Here is a 21,247-nt window from a genome sequence, read left to right as displayed (position 1 = left end):
CAAATTGGGTAACCTAGCAATGAATTACATGTTGTAATATTCCTGAGAATAGCCCCTCTGGAATTTCCAGAGCTCCTAACTATACACCGCTTAGTTTGTTATGCTTTCCACTAAAGTTCGTGATTTTCACTTGTCAAGTATTCCATCTTCGTAATAATGCCGATTTCTGGATGTTTATAGAAATTTAGTCATTCTACTTGGCTCATTCTTTGTTAGAGAACAATCCGCCTGGATGTGACATCACCTACACTTTTCAGAAAAGATCTACGGAAGCAATACATCCACATAAGTTTTCGCCTTAGTGTCATTATGATTTGCATTTACGTATTCAGCTGAAACCGCCGAATCTTGCGTTCTTAATAGCGTCGGTATTGCACACGCGAGAACTTTGAAGACCATGTTTTTTTCAAAATTGAATTCCAGATCGCTATAATAGTGGGGAGCGCAGAACGATTTAATCATTTTGTAATACACCAGCGACCACCATTTAACCGCGAACATCGACTAGACCGACGGGATTAAGTTGTTTTGACTATTCATTTGATCCTAGAGCGGTCGTTGATCGTGATAAAAACAAGGCACCATCGCAACCGAAACCGCCCGTTCATTCGAACGCTTCTTTGAAATGAGTTCGGATTTCGAACGAGAAGTTGTCAGCAAATTTATAGTAAACACCGTGCTTTTTGGTAATTCGCAGACCGTTTTGACTGTTTTTAAGTTATTCTGACTACAATAAATGGGCTTAGTATTGTTATAAGTTTTGGTCGGTCTATAATATATCCCTGCTGACTTCACTACTATCGGTACATTCGTTGACACCTACTAACCCAACAAGGGGAATAAAAGTAGTAAACCAATAGTTAAATGTCAAAGGGCAAAAGGCAAAAGAGATGCCAGAAACTTCAATATTTGAGAGACACCCTTGCCGCTGTTATCAGCAGATTCTTTGCACGAACGAGATGAATAATGACAAAAATATCTCTTTGTTAGCTAGAGGTATAACTAACTTGGTTACTAACTTGGCTATCCTCTTCTTAAAATTCGATTCACTCACTACGTTATCCAATAAGATAACGATGTTTTCTAATGTGAGGAGTTCTTTGATAATTTTTCTACATGTAAACTGCATATCATGTTCGAAACAAAGATAAGAGTTTTCATATGTTTGACTGAGAGTCGGCCTTTGGGATACGACTGAGGATCTGATCCGCTGATCCCTGTGTGTTGTCAACATAAGATTAGTAATATTCATCTGCACGAGATCACAATCGGATTAACGAAATTAAGTAAGTCTGAGCCTATCAGCATTCACTTTGTATAATAACCCCATATATATTGTTTTGATAGTTCTACTCTGCCTGTGAGCGAGTTGGGTCTCTAGTTAAAATGACGTTGATAGAAAACCACGTCTCGGATGAAAGCAAAGTGGACAAAAGGAAATACACTTAGCCACACGGTTTCACACGTTTCTGTTGCAAAATGAAAATAATAAAAGACGGCAGACTATGCAAACCTCACTGAACGTTTTCCAACTTCACTTGAAAAAGAGTGCATTGGATCAAAAACCGGTGCTTATAATGTCAAATCAGAAAAGAACCTGAATCTTACACCAATCCTAATTGCTTTTTGATAAGGAACTGCTAATTAGTGATTGATCCTAATGATAAAAGTTTAGAAACCAGTGGCTTACCTCAATAAAACTATGAGTAAACCGAACGGGATAGTCCAACTCGTTTTCAAACATCTTTTCCTGCTATACGAGTATGTCAATTTTACATGCATTTAGTTCATCCAATCGGTTTTGATAGGATGCACTGCCTGTACCGCCTCAAATAGGGCCTTCAAGACCCGAGCATGAACTATCGCGTAAGAATGCAAACAGCGCAACTACAGCCAATCGATTTTTCAGCAACAAGTGTGACAACAAATAATTTAACAGAAATACTAAAATGTATATGTTTGTATATGTATACTAAAATGTGTTGGACGCGCTCTAAGAATTTCAGGCGCATTAGCAAATAGACAGATACTAGCCTGAATTTTGGGGCAAAAAATACGCTTTAAAATCATACGTTGGAACCGAAGTTGTTAGATGATTTAATATTTCCCGCAAATTTCGAAGCGGATCCGATATTCTCACCTCAAAAACAGAATATTTTAACTAAGCACCCGCAAGCGCCTATCTAGCAGTTATTGCAACACCATAGATATTGTGTTTATGAATAGTTAAACATAAGGTCATATCAAAGTAAAGAAGGCAGGAAATAAGCCGGTCTTCTGGACAGCATATTTGTGAAAAGTGTGCATTACAGAAACCGTTCCTGCGCTGAGAGATCGTACTTTAACTACCGGGAGTAACCACATTAAACGAGAGAATGTGAACACAAGAAAGCTATGAGATGATGAGTTGGACGGTCTAAGTTGTAGTAATTTACGACAAAAAATGCTCAAATGTACAATTTTCTACTCTTTACCAGCGCTTTGAACTCATAGTAAAAGCAAATTCAATATCCTTTCTAGCCAAAGAAACGGACGGATAGTATTAATTATTATGCGTCCCAGGTGTGAGTATAAATCATTATCTTCGACAACCGGAACTTAAAACAATAAAGCTACATCACATGGGATGTCCTGCTTCTTAGTGATGGTTGTCCAGATATGTTTCGCAAACTCTGTCATTGTAGTTGCGTCCATCGGATCAGCTGAGACGTCATCACGTTTCCTTGCGAACTAGGCTTTTTTGGAGGTCTAGAATAGTTCAAATAATCCATATTTCTGTGCTTAAATAGACTTCAGCCAGAAGGTTTTTTATAAAATACTTCGAACAAAGAATCGCTGAACACGCAAAATGGGAGCAAATAAAACGCTACCCTCGAAACGATGATATCAGTCAATTACGATACATAAGTCAAAGATCAAAAGTTAATTTTCTCTCTATAAATAAAGCATTGCATTTAATTCCGACCGGAAACCTAGAAGCCAGAGGGCAGCGTGACTTTATGCAGTGACCGCAATTCCTATTTCACACTCTCCCTTGTAAGGTCTTACTGTGGACGAAAATATTGAATTCTAATAGCTGAAAATATCAAACTTTGGCTTGCGTTCACATTCAGTACATTACTACCACCCAGAGATTTTGAATCGTACCCCTTCAGAGACTGCACTTCCCTGAGGAAACAATCAATACTTAATTTATCAACGTTTTCGGCATATGGTCAAGTGGCGGTTTTATACATTTTTCACGGAAATGAAAAAAGATTTTTCCTTTTTTAATATTAACCACCTCAAGATATCCACAAATGGCATCTTATGGTGCAAACCACTAGATGAATGTAATAGTGTTCGTCCTGAAATAGCCGGGGATCCCCGGAGGAGTAACTTTACCATGCCTAGGTGTGATTCAAACAGTCACTGGCGATTAATTTGTAGCGACGTAGAGATTACAGCAACTATTTGGGAAACCATAATTTTTCCCGCCAGAAACTTTGGAGTTTAATACAGAAAACCAATAAAACTGAACAATGACGTCTCCGGAGTTGTCATCTCGACGGTGTTAGCAAGTCTTTGGATATATACATATAAGATATCAACAAATGTCCTTTTAGTATCAGTCTGACTGCCTGCTACGAATATGTTGATGAAAGCAAACCAGTTGCAACCGATTATTCACATAAACTTTAATACTGATTGCAGTCCTTCGGACAGCGAAGTTGGGAACGTTTTTTACGCAATCCAAATGGCTAAAGAAGTCCTAGTATTATGTGATCAAAATAGGGGAATAGTGCTTGTATGCGGATCATATTCACTTAATAAACATGGATATCATACCATAGTGTACAATGTATTTCCGCACAACAGGTTACGAATATTTCTGTTGAGCCGCAACCGTATCCATTTTGCATTGAGCAAATAGTTGCGAATAATAGAATGGGGCGAATCGCAGTTTGTCAGGGTTAGCTTACTATCCCATATCCGTGATATTACATCCGAACAGCCAAGTCCTGATATGTTTAGGGGAGGTTTTGACACTTATACCTATCGTTCTACTGGGGCGTCAATGTACACATGAACGAGTGGTTTAGCATACACATATGGATAGTATCTTGCGCCAATTCACTCGCAGAATTTTCGGGCTAAGCGTCTAGTTTCAAACATTCTGAGTACCATCATGAAATCTTTAGCTTCGTGATCTATCACCCAACTTGAAACTTGAAGTTGTGGGAGCCAGTGGGAGGGATGTAAAGAGAAAATGATTGGATCACACACACATCCCAGATTCTGGAAACGTTTCATTTCTACTGTCTCCCTAAAGTGGAATCACCGCAGGTGGCTTCAACGAAATGTTTTACACAAGGTCGGAGGTATAACTGGTAGGTAAATCTAATCCGTTCATTGAGTTATGTAATTCATCCAATGAAAACAATCAAACAATCCAGTTATTGGGACCTGGCGAATATGGTTTAAAAGGTAGAGTTAGCTGTAAAATAATATTTAAATAACTTTGCACCTACTTCGAACTGGAAGCAGTTATAGTTTATCAGCTTTTCCTGACGTATTAGGATTGCCTCACAATGGGTGCCTATACACTTGCAACACTATTGTGATCACGCTTCTCCCTGGAAACTCTGCCGAATTTGTTTTTGTTTGTGCCGAGTAGTGTGCTCCATCACTAGCGAGCAATTAGGCGTCCAAATTGACCTTTCAAAAAACGTTTTCTTCATGGAAGTTTTTAACTAGTCGGTATTATGTAGTGAAATATGGTCAATTGAACTCCATAAGTGCTTGTCGCAAATGACATTACCACTCAATTTGGCATTTTCTCTGAAGGACTTGAAAGTTTTCTGACGATAACATTGTCAAAAAGTTAGATTCACACGGACCGTTGTAGATAAGGCGTATATAGTACTTACATGACCCATAAATTAGGGCGTTTGGTTTTCTGCAGAGCTTCGCAAATTTTACTCACGCTTGATAAACTGGGTTGGTGGTGTACACAACTGAAACAATTGCAACGTTTCCACCATTGAAGCAAACTGCTCCACTGCCACTCCCATAATGATGACACTACGGAATATTGCAAATTCACGGGAAAGTTCTCAGCTCCCAAAGAGGCACTACTAAGCGCTTGATTGACGTTGGGATAATTTGTGATCATCTTTACAGCTTGATGGGGCTGAGTTGTAGTTTGGCTTTATTTAAATTGCATGAAATCCATAATTCCGTCAGATAGGAAACCCAAGCAATTCAGATGGCTGAGTGAATTATGTTTCTAACGTTTGCTTCTTTTCTCACTTCTTTTTTAAATGGGTCAATTTTCAGCTGAATTTACCTTCGAGCATAGCCTCGACACGAATTTTTGTCACCTACGACCAACAATAAATTTGTGTTCGACTGTCAACTGTGTGGAGAGTTGCACAGTGTTCTAATGTCGCAAAACCTCTTGGTCCCGTACCGACATATATTTTTTTGGAAAATCTTGCTACGTCAGGGCCAGATGATAGCCTCTTATCCTTACTGACGAATTTGTCGTTATTACTAAGGCTGAAGAATTTCATATGAACCTACAAATGGAAGGTACGTAGCGTGTTAACTCACCGCGAGCTTCTTCATTGATACGACGAATTTAGCGCACCCAAATGAAGATGGAAAAAGGGGGCCACAAGCATGCAGGGACCAACGAAGTTTTGCATAGTATGTTCTATGGATAAAAGTTCTACCGCTGAATATTAAATTCAAAGAGAAACCGTATTGAATTATTCTGCGCTCGACAATTTGATTGTTAGTCTCTATACGAAAAATTCAAATAAAACTCTTCAATGAAGTTTATCATCATTTCCAGCTGGGAAACAGTGTAATTGCCTACAGTGGCGATCGCTACCACAGTTTTGTGCGCTGATGATTTGTAGAGGTGGGTAGATAGTTACGCGTTGGATGTGGTCACTAGAGATCTCGGTGAAGTGTTCACTGTAGCTGTTCAGAATGAATGATATGCACTGAAGGCATGTGCACCAATCAACCCGCGGCTGCGTAATGCCTGCGAATATCTCCAAGCATCGATGCGTCCATTCTAGGTGCCAGGCCCAGGAAGACCACAGTGACGAGCGCAACTGAAGCTGTCGCTAACAGCTTTCATACTTCACTGATAAGCCATTTTTAGACATTTCACGGCTCATTTCCACTTTTCACGTGATTATCAAAAAGTGCACTACGAGGAATTTGGCCGACTAACATACGGAGTACGTGGCCAAGCCACCCGTCCCTGGCAAGTTATCTCTTCCAAAAATCATCCGATGTACTTCAGCAGTGCTAATCCGGTGTTCTTATCAGACTCGGGCAACGCTCCAAACATGGTCAAATACGGAAAGATTTTTGACGTTCTTGGCGTCCTGTAGACAGGTTTGTGATCTACGTAATATATATACCGCAGCATTACATTCTTGACAGATAATTTATTGTGACGCCTGCACAACAGATGATCCAGGTTAACAAAAGCTGCTTTGGCCTTCCCAATATGGAGGGAAATGTTGTTTTTGGCTAGACCACCGGTAATGTTACAACTACTCATTTGACTATCGGTTTAGCCGGATGATCCACTAACACGGCAGTAACCGTCAAGCTCACTTTACATTTTTCAGGTGTGAAGCGGACGCCAAAGCGTGAGACAGGGTTAGAACATTTAACATTTTTTGAAAAGGAATAGCCACTTTTGACACCACTTGCTGTAGTGAGCTCAGGTGAGAGCTTCTCGTAAACCCTCATGCATACGCTGAATTTGGCGTGCGGCACGTTAAAAGGGGATCTTAATTTGTGGGAACACCTGTGTCTCATAGACATTACCATTATATCTGATGGTCCACAAGTTCAGAGGCAGCTTTCAAATCAAGAGAGACCACCATTGGTTGTTGCTTTGTTTTCCGAGCTTAGCAGTTGGATTGCAAACGTTCTCCCCATTAATCGAGGTGGCCTCGTCAGTGTGGGTATGAATTGGCCTCAACTACTCATTAATAAATGCTGAGGCTACCCTATTTGATAAATTTTGCGACTTCTTAAATCTGGCAAATGTATCAAGAGTGATGTATCTGGCAACAAAGTTGTAGCCCGGCTTAAAAAGATAGCATGACAAGATACCTTCACCCTCGATAGGTGGTTCCGCGTATCAAGACGTAATGGTGCTCCACTTTTATGCAAACTCGGTAAACTATTCAAACAAAGAATTTGGCCCTACGGCTGAACAACCAGGCAACATCCAGTGACAGGGGACTGGTTTGAACTTTTACATGCTTACTGATGACAAATCCAATTCCTAGCGCACAAATGCTTCGGAACCAGCTGTTCCCTGCTTCATTGCTTCTTACCCATGGTGTTACCAAATCAAGATTTATCAAATAATTACCAAATTTTGTACCGTGCAACATACTACCCGTCCAAGAGTGTCAGTAAATAAGTCCTAAATATATATCGCATTGCGTCAGGCGCGGAGTCCACTATCTCCGTTTTTATTGATTTTGGATTGCTCACTAGCTTGTATTCCCAACCCTGACAATTTGGTAATCTTTCCACTGCGATAAACAGTTAAACCTACTGGGATAGACGCTTCATCTTGCTTCATGACATACCCTTGGGCAGCATAGGAAATTTGATTATCCAGGTGGTTGTCCACTCGGAAAATTTGTTATTATCAGCCAATAAAACAAGCATTTAAGATTTTGGATAAAATTTGTGCAAGTTGTTTCGAATTCCATGTAACAGACTGCGGGGAGACAGTTCGGGCAGGAGAACTTCGTTTGAGATCCTGCCAAGAGCGCACAAAAGACGATGATGTACTGCTGACTTATAAACAATGGGATAGTTACTAATTTTCGGTCCACCCCCTCCAAGTAGGATATCGGAAGTCGGCAACCAGAAGTGTTATCTTCTGAAGATGTCATTTCTCAGAGGTACGATTGTCAAGTGTTTTATCTAATTTTGGGAAACCACACAGTAGTAGACTAACGCTCCGGAAAGTGCACTCAAGTGTTCTGAAAAGCATAATGGGAGACTTGGAATCAATGTCTAATTGGCCTTGGTTTTACAAATTCGGTAGTGGCATTTAAACGCGGACATATTCATTTGATTTATCTAAAAGTTGTACATGGCTTTCATGACACTTGTCGTCAAGCTGGAAGGTATGTTGCTAATCTGTGCGTAAAACACGTTGCTGATGACGATACTTTTCGTTAAACCATCATTCGTTTGTGAGATCACGTGTTTATGCCGACACCTGAGACTTAATATCCTACCAACATAAAGGAACAAGGTCCAAGACACTTGGATGGACAAGAGGATGAATTAGTTACTTTTTGTAAGTAACTCTTATCCGCAGAATTTTCATGTTATTTGCTTAAGGACAGACAAAGTGAGCTTCAAGACCGGAATATTTAAATAATTTGTTGCGGCTGTCTACTTCCATATCAAAATCCTCGGAGGGAAACTACATAGAACTACTTGGTTCGGAGCACGTTAAGAGTCAAATCCCCAGGTCATGTAGCGAGCATCCTTTCAGCTACTTCTGTGCGCTAGTATATGCTTATCAATCAACAGTTTGGTAACTAGAATTTGTCGGCAAACAATTAAGGCAAAGTGAGAAACATGTGGTCAAATGGTTCATGATTGAAAGTAGAGGAGTAATCGAAACGAGAAATGTAAATATAATACTGATCAATGGCATGCATCTTGTAGTGCCAACAATAGCAACAAAAAGCTCTTTTGGCGCAAAACTGTACCGTGATCAGCTGTGTGTCGGTAAAACATGCCACCTCTAGCTTCTGGCTTGGGAAATGAATTTTCAAAAAGATTATCTACGTCGTTCACTAGAATGCACAATAGACTTTTGGTCTTATCACGGTTCTCCTGCTGGTACACTTCTAAAGTTTGGGGACTTACTCATCTTGCAACGTATTTGGTCAGTGTTCCCGCTTAGGTGTTACGTTGATGTTCGAGTGTTGAACTCTCGCATCAATACTATTTTTTGTGTTCTCATGCTCCTAAAGATTTTCATAATTTTATAAATTAATATTTTCTTTGTTTTTTTTCATACGTTGCAGGTACGGATGAAACCTTATGGGGGACTGGCAAGATGATGTCATTAAGTGGCTATATTTTGCAAATTAAACACGTGTTGTTCACACATTTGGTTATTTTGTTATGAGTCTGGAAATGCGAGATCAATGAAATCGGAGTAAAGTTTACTAGTTCCATGAAGAGTACAAGTGTAGTGCATATTTTCTTTTGTGGGTATTTGCACCTGCTCGCTCATTCTGTGATGGACATTCAGAAATGTTAACAATGTCAAATTACTATGTGCAGTCACCCTTAAACTGATCTTTCCAGGAAGCCAACCACATAACATGGGCTTCTATTGAGTAACGTGGAAATTCTCAGGCGCACTGTGAAACTGCGAATGAGGAGCCAGAGTGTAACTAATGCATCCTTGTGTGAGGGAAAAATGATTACTGGCCAATGGGCGAAAAGAGCAGATAAGTGCCTTTTATCAATCCATTTCCTTTTGTGAGTACCATGCGTATCGATGACGACTGCAGCAACCAAGCCACTAGTGAACTCTTGTGAAATACCATTCTTATTAAAATCGCCCCTCCTTCGAAATTATTCATAATATTAAGATAAAATATGCACCATAATTAGGACGAAGCTTTGTTACTAGGATCATGAAAGTCCTGCGTTCTCGAGTTTCAGTGGCTTCATTACCTGTATAAACCGTTACCGTAAAAAAGCAGTTCAACTACAGTTAAACACGCAGAGATAAGGAAGGTAAATCAGCTTCAAGGCATACCCAGAGTCTGTTTCGACTGAGTGCATGCACCCGATGAGGGTGGATGTATCGTCTTCAATAATACCTCATAAACACCAAGTAAACGGGGATTATGATATAGCAATGTCAAAGTGGAGATGATGCGACTTTTATTGCAGCAGCGCTCCGCAACTGATAACACTAAAGTTAACAAAGAAGCAGAAGAAAATTCAAACGGTTCTTAAACGTTCTAATTCATTGATATTGATGTTAATCAAGAATATCCCGTCGCAATAAACCGGTGAATCAGTTTGTGATTTTATATCCTGCACTAACAAATCTCCCGTACAAATTTGCTAACTTGTTCACCAAACTAGAAATTCCTTTGCTGAAATTTCATAACAAATGATATCCTTCATTCAAAACCATTAAGCAAATACTGCACAGAGAGTTCTCTAACAGTGATTATTAGCAAAACACAGGTTCAGAAACTAACATAATGGTACTAGGCCGAAATGCCTACTGAAGATTTTGCAATGTGCCATCGATTCTATTGGGCATTTTTTTGTCGGTCAGATCCACCCGAAGGCTACTAACTGAAAACATCTTACATCCGTAGTATCTGCATTCCCCCTGTTTTTCAAAACGAAGTAATTTTCCATCCGCAGAAGTGAGTTTGGTTTCCTTGATAATCATCTGATTTCATCGTGAACCCCATGACCGATGAACTTTCGTAATAAAGCCACCAAAAAGGCAGACCGTTCGACTGTCAATAGTATTTGCACATCTTATCCGTGCTTTCCAGACCGAAACCTAGTAAGTGAAATGGATGTAAAAATTTCCCAAAGATATCGAAAATGTGCAGTGTTACGATTCTCTCTAGTGCTCCGCCAGCTGCAGTACTGATAAAAACAGTACCCGATATTTCTGGCATCATAACTAATAGAGTGACTTGGCCTTGGAAAATTCAGGGTTTACAAAACGCACCCAGCTCACTTAAAGGCGTGAAATACTTGTGACGAACTTTTTCGCTTTTTCTCGCACCATTCTTTCTCATGCTTCAAGGTAACCAGTGACAACAATATGCTGGATTCGGAAGCTTGGAACTGCATCAACAAAACTCAAGCGAACACAGGTGGATGCGCTCTGCTTTCCCCCAGTAAACTCTCGCACATTTTCGGGTAGGTAACATAGTGCACCGAAAAAACATTAGGGAAACCGGTATGTGCCAAATGCCGAGGAAAAAATAATGAATAGATAAGAAATTCTGTTCGTTTTGTGGGAGAATTCAATGATCTGGCAAGAAGTTTGTATCCATTTTTAATTGAAATCCCTCCAAGGAGCCTGAGAGAGGCGTGCTCTTGGTCCTAATGATTCGAGTCCGTTTACTGACGATGTTCCAAATGTCCTGGTTCGCTTACCGCACATAACTTGCGGCATTCACGCAAGTACCAAGCAAGTCCAGGTAACCGACAGTTCCCTACAAAGTTTGTGTGATATCCATTACAGTAGTAGGTGTGATCTTAGGAGACTTTGTCAAACGTTCAATCCTGTTAAGTGTTTCGCAGCTGCAAAATCACAAAATGTATCGTGAAAAGTGAAATAACTCTATTCAGTGCCCAAAAACTTGCTTTACAATATCAATAGTCAAAATCTAAGGGCAAGATACAATTAAGAAATTAGTGTAAAGCAAATGTAGCAGAGCAAATCCATTGCCTTTTTACTACTGCATCTGCATTATTCTTTACTTTGATTTGGATATCCTATACTGATGGCACAGCCTACACAAAGTTGTTTGCCATATTCTGACGTAATTTTAGGCCAGGGACGAGGTAGCTACGTGAAACGATATCAGCTACAAAATGAGTCCAATGATTACTGGGCTTTGAACTCCTATGACCTTGTAGGTGACGGGAGTAAGTGGCACTGTTACATGTCAGAAATGCCAAGATTGTCTCATTTAAACGAACATAAGCAGTGAAATCCCATAATTATACTTCTTGTGCCTGATCACCCTGTCACCATTTTCCAGTCAGGCGGTACCATGAATCCAATGGGTTGTAAGTAGTTCTGCTCATTGATCTCGCTGAATGTCCGAGCACATTCCAACGTTTAAATATGAGGGTTCCCGAACATTCACTTTGCATTGTTGGTGTTGTAAACTGTCTACCACGTATGTCAGAAACCTTGCGTAGATTCCTAGGAAGATTCACCATAGCCAGATGCTTCTATGAGAACAAAATTAGGCACATTTTGCATGAAGGCTTGTGTACTTTTGCGAGAATACTTGCATCAGAGCTGTTGGGATGTCGGCAGTAAGAAAGTTGAAGTGTTTCATGACGATCCCAGCTATTGAAGACCCGAAATCTAAAATGCACTATGGATAGTTCGGGACTCTAGAGACTTTGAAACTATTGTCAGCCTACAGAGAAGGCTGCTTCAATAAAAGATCGATCCTCAAAAGTGAAGACTTCTAATTATTTCACTAAAGAGTATTTCAATTTTTAACCACGTCATGCCATCAGTGTCCCTAGAACCCTCTTAATAGATTTGTTTCTGTCTGTTCAAAAAAAAACCTATCCACCATGTTTTTTTATTTGCCTGTTTGTACACTGAAGTGAGCAATATCCATAACTGTTGATGTATAAGAGAACAATAAGTCGGCTTTTGGAGAGGCATCAAATGTGGCCAAATTATCTATACTACAAGGTAGATCATTGCACCAGACATTGTCTTCGTCTCCGATGCTTTTGAGCATGTCAAATAAGTTTTCACTGCAAACTTGATCGAGAACTCAGCGAGTCAGATGGGCCTTCCGTTCAGTTTCTACGTCAGATAGCCACTGAACGGTACGCAAGGTCTCCCACTAACTACCGGTCACTCATGGCTCATAAATTTAAAACAATGCTTCAAGCTTCTTAGTGCCAAAAATAAAGGAATCATTCTTGTACTAAATTGGTGACACTGCCAAAACCTTGTTCAGGGTCCTCGAAAAAATGATCAATTATAGGAGTAGATGGATGTTCGGTGTATTCGTTTCCATTCACTTAATGTGTTTAATGCGATATATCCCAAACAACACGTAATACACCCCAGGTAAGGCAGTATTTATGTTTTCAACTGACAGGGTGTCCCCGAAAAATGGTCATATTTATTTTAATAACCAGGTTGACAGTTTTATTTGTTCATCATGTTATAAGAACACTTATGTTGTTAACGAAGCATTGTCATTACAAAACATGAGTAAAACCGAACACAGCCTCTTCTCTATTTTTCACCTATTGTTAATCAGCCCAGAGCATGCACCCTAATATGAGCCTGTATTTCGTCGTCTTATATTCCGTACCTCTCAGTGTTTAATACTCCAGGATTTACACAGTACCTACCAGTGCACCAGCAATAGGTCCTGAGTAACAACAGAGTGTGGGGCTTCTGGCTGGACTTTAGGTTTTTTGTTTTGAACCACTCCCAAATTTTGCTTGTCATTGAGCATAAAACAGTCATTCTGGATCCTAAATCCATGGCAGTATCCGATGTGGAATACAAGCAAATCCACGAGTTTCTAGATAGTCTTGTTGTTTAACTTTGTGATCACTGAAATCTTGCAACGAACGCTGGAAGGTCTCCAAAACCCTGGCGTTCAAATAGCGTGTGACGAAAAACTTGTCGATCTGAAATATGCAGACGACATCGTTCTCATCTTCGAAGAGGTGAAGGCGCAAGTGTTCTTGAATGAATTGACCAAAGTCATCTTGTCCTTTGGTGTGCACTTTACACCCACAATCTGTGACGTCATGCTTCTGGACATGCAGTCACTGAACACGTCACTTACAACCCAGGGAGAGGTACTGGACGTTGTGGAGCGTGTGACGTATCTTCGAATTTGTATTATTTCTAACTGCAGTGTGATGGATAAGCTCAATGCACGAATCTACAAGGCTCGGGTCGCGTTTGCTAACTTGAGACACCTAAGGCGTCAAAGTGGTGTATCCATGAATCTAAAGCTACAACATGGGCTGTTTTGTTGTACGGTTGTGAGACTTAGCTGCTTCGGGCAGCGGGACCAAGACGTCTTCAGGTGTTCGAAAATCGTTGTTTCAGAACCATAGCTCGTGTGGGTTAATGTCGGCCTATACGTAGTGAGGCAGTTAGGAAGCGAGTTTTCGTTTTTGCAACGGGTACTTCCACTGAAGAATGTGTCCAGCACCAGAAACTGAGTTGGTTGGGACATGTGTTGCGTTTGCCTAACCATCGTTTGCGGAGAGTTCGCTGTTGTTTCCATACCCAATTTAGAGTGGTGGAAGCATAGGTGGCCAGCACTTGACCCAGAAGGTAAATACGAAAGAAATCACGAAACATTTGGTTACTGTTGGTGCTGCTCGCCTTCCAGGATCGGGTCCACATGGTTTGAGACGCTGCATGCTATGGCTGGCAACTAATGTCAGTGGCAATCTTCTTGTCAGTTTCTATCCGGATTGCCTGAATGAGTGTCTGGAGGTACAGGTATCTCGGAATGCTTGTAGTAAGCCAGCACTAAGTCCCTTCCCTGTCCACGTTTATTCTTTTCTTCACAATAAGGCTTTCAATTAAATCATGGTTTTACGGCAGTGAAGCATTGGTGTTGAACACTGATGTCATGCTGTCGATAATGATGATGACTTGCTGGCTAATATTCTTGACTGCAAAATTACCTTTGGAAAGCCTAACAAACCTTTTTAGCAGCAAGCAGAGAGCAGGATACTTTCTTCAAACTTACTTCCAGGAATCAGGAAAATGTAACCTCCACTTATCTGGGTTTCTAGTGTAAAAATGGTAAATCTGCTGCTTAAAATTCTAAAACTCAACAGCTATCGTATGCACTCCGGGAAAACTCCTCTAGTAACTGATTCCGCGGAGTCTTTGTTGCAGGCTTTCCTTTAGGAATGGAGAATAGTCTTCGCGTCGGACCAACAAAAATCCAGGAACTGAGTGTTACTTATGTCGGCTTGATGTATCTAAAATCGAATGTACTAAGTTAAACAACTTGATTTTTGTCGGTTTATTTAATAAATTGTACTGGTTACTTTATTGAGAGCAAACTTCTCGAATTATAATGCATTTTGGTCCGAAAAACAACACGTCTGTTAACTTTTTTATTTTGTTCAATTTCAAAGAAACAGAATCCGGTTAAAAAAACATACCCACGTGTCTTTCACGAACGATATGTTTTATTTATGCGCGCAAAAGAGCTAATTAGCGAAATCCCAGACAGCCACCCACAATGGTCATCCTAGCACTCAGACTACTGTGGAAAAATACCTGTTGAAGTAGCCAATCTGAAAAAGGGCAGGTGAAATTTGTACACTACACTCCACTGCACAGCATGAAGTACCGTAGATTGTAAGATATTCATAAGAAGGTAAGTGGTTAAAAAGGATTCCGGGAGGACTAGATAATTTTCTTTTATTTACACAAGCAGAAGTAAAATAAGTCACGTTGGATCACTTGCAACATAACATTAAGTGTTGTCTTGTTATTCCCATGGACAGAAAAGCAATTATGCTACTTTTTTTGTTTCATATGTTTCAAAGGCTTTGGAGAAATTAAAACCTTACCGAGAAGTTTGGTTTCCGATAAGTGGCGCATATTTAAATACGACTCATCCCAACTGACCGCACCTCACTCCATAAACAGGGACTAATTAGCATTGTTTCCTCTAGTGATATAAGAACTTCAAGTGTAGCCAGCTGATTGGACACAGTAGGTCGGAAACCTTTTTAAACCGGGGTGTTTATTATACGTTCACTTATCTCAGTAAATCCACTATCGCACTGCAAACCGCTGGAGATTATATTGTTCTTCGAGAGACCAGATGACCAACTACGTACTCTGGTATTCAGATTGTTCTGACAATCTGGTCACTAGAAAAGGGATATTTCTTGCAAAATCTTTAAACATTTAATGCTGTTGGTTGGTTGCATAACATCAAGGTTAATAGCCTTCCACCGTTGTTCAAAGGGAACCGTACCAATACATGCCCCAAATAAAGTCGAAATTCCTCAATAGGTCAACTCGGAGTAACCTAGCACTTGTAGAATGCAGCCCCTAGTCTTGACGTGAGTTGCTGATATCCGTTGACTGTGCATCGCACTGCCCACCACAGATCATTTATTCTTTTTTCTATGCTTTGCCATTTTTACACCATGGCTCAATAGAATGTTTCAACGAGGATTTAGAATAACAAATAGCCAGGAGAATGAGATACCCGAATAAGTCAAAGAAACAGATGATTGTACTCGGCTACACGTGGTATCTTATTTACATATTTAGGCTGAGTTGCAGTAACACTATGAAGAAGACAAAAACAGTACATGATAGTATATCATGAAGTACATTTTAAAATAGCGTCAAGTTCCTTGTAGTTCATTCTCAATCATCCGTGCGTTTCATTTTTGCCTACATAATTTGGTAGGTGTAATGGTTTCGGCAGTGTTTTAGTGCAGGAACCTCACGTTTGGTGATTTGCATTTCTTGCAACGTCAAAGGCGCATATCAGTGGGTATCGAAAGTCACGTGTGCCGAATTACAGTAGGGACTGTATTATCGTATATTTAGGATACATCCCAATTACGGACAGACAGTTAAGAATGTCTCCGGTCTTTTTACCCCCGACGTCTCAGAGGCGTTTCCTTCCAAACGAGGTCATTTGAAAACAAGTATCTGGTTGTGCGGTAGATACTTCCACCACGCAGAGCCTCCAGCAAGATGAACTGCGTTGGATCGGTTATGTACCATGCATGCCGAAACATCGTATTCCGAGGTAAGTCTTGTTCTCCCCCTCTTCAGAAGAACGGAACATGCGGGATAAACAACGCTGAACTTGGTATAGAGTGGGATTATCGTGATGCCCTCCTCACAGAGCTTGATGAGAAGCATTGGAAAAAGTGGCAGTTCACACTAAAAACGTCTCCTCCAACGGCGATAAATAATTTGCAGCGTGTCCGATAGGTTACCGACGACCTGATGAACTCTCAATAAATCCAGTTTAGCTACCATTATTCCAACCAATTGCCCGTAAAGCCCCGTACTGGATTATATAACTTTTACTAGAACTACTCGGCTTAAAGGAAGAATATGCTTTGGAATTCTAAAGGAAGCTTCCAGTATGTGCGTTGGTGCACAGAACAATCCATGAAACTATGGGCACTGTCCAGTATTGAAAAAAAATGTAGAGGGCGTAGGACAGTCAGCACTGCTACAGAACAGCCGGAGTTACATTACTAATCATACAAGTCTGTGTCGCTATTTGGTGCATTTTTGTTACTTTCATCATTACATTATCACACTGATAACTGTTAGTAACGCTCACGTATAAGATATACTATTAAAGGAAGGTTAAAAGAGACGGCGGCAGCTGGAAATCATCTGATTCTGTTGTTTTAAGTAGCAGTGAATGCAGGTTGATGTTGTCAATTAACAACTACTGTAGTAGGCAATAACATTCGCCTGAACAAATCGTGCCTGATTTTTGTGGGGGATTTCGTCCTGTAAGTGGAGCCAATCTATGCTGAAAAGCCGAGAAGCACTATGCAGCCGTTTAATCTTTATTGGGAATCATCAGCAGTGCGCATCTCACGAAATTCCGAAAAGTCTCGAACCCGCGACCTCCCGGCTAGTAGTTTGAACACAACCGTTCGGCCAGTCGTGGCAATTTCTCAGGTCCAGTAAATTGCAAGGTAGAGTAATTGCCAAGTGGAAAGTAGAGAATGAATGGAGAATTAAAAGCAAATTAACTTTAAAGTTTAGTCGTGTCATGTAATGATCCAACAATTTGTAGTAAAGTACCGTACGGCAGTAAAGCATCAGTGCTGAAGAAAGTACCGTGTACTCGCTCCAGTCACGCCGAAATCTTAATAACTGACACCAAACTGTGCCGTGGTTGACTAAAACGGTAAGGAAAAAATAAAAGTAAGGGACAGGGTGGAATAGCAGTTTAAAGGGCCTGAAAACAAATTACATTCCTGATCCATTATTGTGGGTTGTATATCTGTTTCCCTACAAGTAAATAGTTTGATGTTTTAAAGTGAAAAATGTTACGATTTTATATCTAATCATTCAAAATTTACAGAAGAAAGTTTCAACCAATTTCACAGATCGATGTTCCGCTCGCAAACTTCAACTTTCTTGAGCAGTCGCAATTTCGATCCAAGGGAGTTTTATGGAGGCGATTTCACCCCAATGCGAACATGTATGTCGGAGCCTTAAAAACTCTCCACGGACTGGCAGCCACCAAGCGTTTTCTTAGTAGTACTCCGCCCACAGTTTTGACCTAAAGTGGTCTGACATCATTATGGATATGACGTAAAGTGTCAATCACCAAAATCGGCCCAGAAACTGTGGAGATCCACTCGAATGTGCTCATTCTGATGTGGTTTTTTATAAAATGTCCACAATGGGAGGAATATTTTATCGATTCACCAAGGCTACTTACGACATAAGCAGGAGATTTAGCATGCAACACACACCTAAGACACATATGTGTTTTGCACCAAAAGAAACTGACTGTTACGGTTTGAATGAATAAACGAATTAACGGATCTTTAACGGAAAATCACACTGAATACCAGCTGGATCTCTCATTTGTTGTATTTTCTGATTAAATGTTCTTCATGGGGGCCATCTAGTGTTTTAGTGGGTACAATATTCAAGACGTCGCAATGCATTATACTGAGGGAACATAGATTATGAGGCTGCTAGATGCTGTCCTATTTGGTTTTGTTTTAAGTGTCGCCTGGAACCCAGCTGAATTTTGCGTTATTAATGTTCTTATGTAGCTAAACATGCTGGACCTGACAGTCTTACGTTTCATGTAGGATGGGATTCAAGATAATGCAGTGAATTGTAGAGATGTATACGCTACCTAAATCCCTCGAATTTACGTAGAGGTAGAAGGAAGGTTGAAGGAAACTCGGATAATTTGCCTACCTAATGAGTCGATGTCTGTCGGTGAGTTTTCAACAACTCTATGTTTAGTGTATTATGCTACCAAAAAAGCTCTTTGGCAGCTTACAACCGGTTCCACCTTCCTTTTGACTAACTAGATGGGCAGAGATTCCAAGTTACCACCAAGCTTATGTTTGCCTAAATCTAAACTGACAAAATACATATAGATTTGCATGGAAGAACCATAAGGACTTTACCGAAGATGTGGGCATAAAAAGTCGGCCTGGATTATCAAGCTCCCAATGACCTTTTGGGTAGTGCTCTGTCGATGAAATGACATGACAGTGATTCAGAAGAAGGAATAGCAAATAGAAAAGGAATCACAACTGTAAAATGTCTGGGAAGGACATGTTGGGAGTTCCATCAAAATGATATGCAGTTTATTTTGGTCTTGGAAAGTTTTCGCCCATCCTAAGCGGGCTGTATATCTTTTTTACGATGTATCCACAACGTTCAGGCAAATTAATGATGTAATGACGAACAAATTTTTACCTACGTCTAGAAACCAAATTTGTACACAAAAATATCAATAATGTAAAGGATGTTTCATGACCACAAATCCACTCATTACCCGTTAGTTAGCCGGCGTTTGCCAAGAGCAAATGTAGCGGAACAAACAAGACACCAAATAAAGGCAAACAACAGTCGTTTCAACTTTTCAAGTTGTCACTTTCATTTTTTGAGATACCTTCTCGTTCCCATAACAAAAACGCTAACAAAAGAGTTCCTTGTGAATAAACCTTGTTCTGAGGCCATGATGATCAAGTGAGTTGTCGTATATTCTTGTTACCATTGATCACAAGTTACGTGCGACGCTAAGATAAAAAGCATTTCAACACTATATCTAGTAAAGGCGACTTGGATATTTATAAGACCATTTTTAAATAGCGCTAAAAAACTTTCATTTGCTACAAGTGTTAACCTAAAGGCGCGAAAAGCATCCTTTAAAAAGTTTATTTGCTTTCATAGAGGAAACGTAGTGCATTGGGAGTCACCACGTTCGCTAATACAAAAAATAATACAAAAAAGTAAGCTTTCCATAATAATCTTTTTTATTGTCGTAAGTTGAGTCTCCAGGTTAATGGCGATCCAAGCATTGGTTGATTGGGTCGAATTTATTAGAACGCTTTTTTTACCTTGCTTTACTTCTTGGTTTCGTTCAGGTGACAAAACCCTAGCTATTTAGCTTTCTAGCAGATTCAATTTTTTGCTTGTGAAAGCTTTCTATGCGGAATTACGTCTTCATCTAATCAGGCATAGAAATCTGAAACGCTTGGCCTTTTGTTTTGAACAGAGTTTGAAAATTTGAGGTTCGTGCCGTATGAATTGAGTAGGACGCTACATGAAAGCCATCAAGAATCACGAAGAGGTAATCTGGATGTGCAATACAATCAGAAATTTCCCTAATAGCATCTAAGGTTTTGTGGATGAGATTAAATGAACGAAAGACAAATTGTTTAAGATGTCGATACAAATGTCTACGTTGTACAAAATTCGGATACTGTTTAGTATCTAAGCCTTGAGACTTCCGTATAAAAAGTTCGCCGGAAACTCATTGTCAAGCCTTGGTTCAGTGTTTATTTATCCTCATTCAGCGAAGTCTCCACGCATAAGTTACCATCTTCCAAGCAGAATGGGTGAATGCTTCTAAAGGTTGTGTGGCTGGAAAGCCATTTATGGTCCCAAAAATGAATGCATTACTCTAATATTGTAAAGGAAATCCCTCCAGCTTGTCAGGCATTTGATGTGTGAATACAATAGGTGTTTATATTTAGGAGGAATTTTATTTCTAAAGAAATAAAACGTGAACGCATATCTCCAAAATATTTGAATACGCTTGGCCTATTGGTTCACACGACAGTCCGGGTCGTAGAGTGGAACTCACTTTTGACATATAATTAGGCCTTTTTGTCTGTATAATGCTTCAGTGTATAGTGTCTAGTGCATGCCAAAGGATTAACGGAAATTCAACTACGTAGCCAAACAAAATGACGAATTGAAAGCATTTGACTACCTGGTAGGGTATGTTTAACCCCACTGGCTGCAACAATCGTGAATCTGCCAAAAGGCAAATTAGAGCATTCTGGCACATTACAAACTCCCCTGTGGTAAAACAGTAGCAATTACCGGCAAGTGTCGCCAAAAGCCAGAAACTTTTCAAACAAACTTACGAATTATAGAGATATTTCAGGTTTTTTCTTCCAAGTGAATAGGTCCGAAGGGTTGCAGAACGGAATCCGACGAAGTTTGTTGGATTTGGACAATGTGCCAGATGTATCAGATTAGTTCCTCTCTGCGGTGACACACCAAAATTCTCCCCCCAACAAATCAGCATTATCACTTAATTAAAGAGATTCGTTAAATGAGATTCGTCCAACTTCCTCAACCGAACAAGAGATCAGGCAGTGTAATGCTCTGTCCCGCTGACTATTTATCAGAGATGATACTCGTTTTCTCAGGAGGGAAATAGTTCACATT

At 40.1% G+C, this 21,247-nt stretch overlaps 2 protein-coding genes across 2 annotated transcripts in view; one reads left to right on the top strand and one right to left on the bottom strand.

Moving 5' to 3' along the window:
* Positions 1–9,161, top strand: part of T265_03222 (hypothetical protein) — a gene marked incomplete at both ends in the record, with an annotated part of 44,737 nt that extends 35,576 nt beyond the window's left edge. The window contains one exon of the mRNA XM_009167641.1: positions 9,084–9,161. Within this exon, the coding sequence (XP_009165905.1) occupies positions 9,084–9,093 (10 nt within the window). The remainder of the gene's footprint in view (positions 1–9,083) is intronic.
* A 5,225-nt stretch (positions 9,162–14,386) lies between these two features.
* T265_03221 (hypothetical protein) overlaps positions 14,387–21,247 on the bottom strand; it is a gene marked incomplete at both ends in the record, with an annotated part of 46,214 nt that continues 39,353 nt past the window's right edge. Inside the window, one exon of the mRNA XM_009167640.1 lies at positions 14,387–14,498. Coding sequence (XP_009165904.1) covers positions 14,387–14,498 — 112 coding nt within the window. The remainder of the gene's footprint in view (positions 14,499–21,247) is intronic.

The sequence above is a fragment of the Opisthorchis viverrini genome (assembly GCF_000715545.1).
Source record: "Opisthorchis viverrini unplaced genomic scaffold opera_v5_44, whole genome shotgun sequence".
Taxonomy (NCBI): domain Eukaryota; kingdom Metazoa; phylum Platyhelminthes; class Trematoda; order Opisthorchiida; family Opisthorchiidae; genus Opisthorchis; species Opisthorchis viverrini.
The sequence above is the reverse complement of the archived record's forward strand: the minus strand, read 5'-3'. Positions and strand labels throughout refer to the sequence as shown.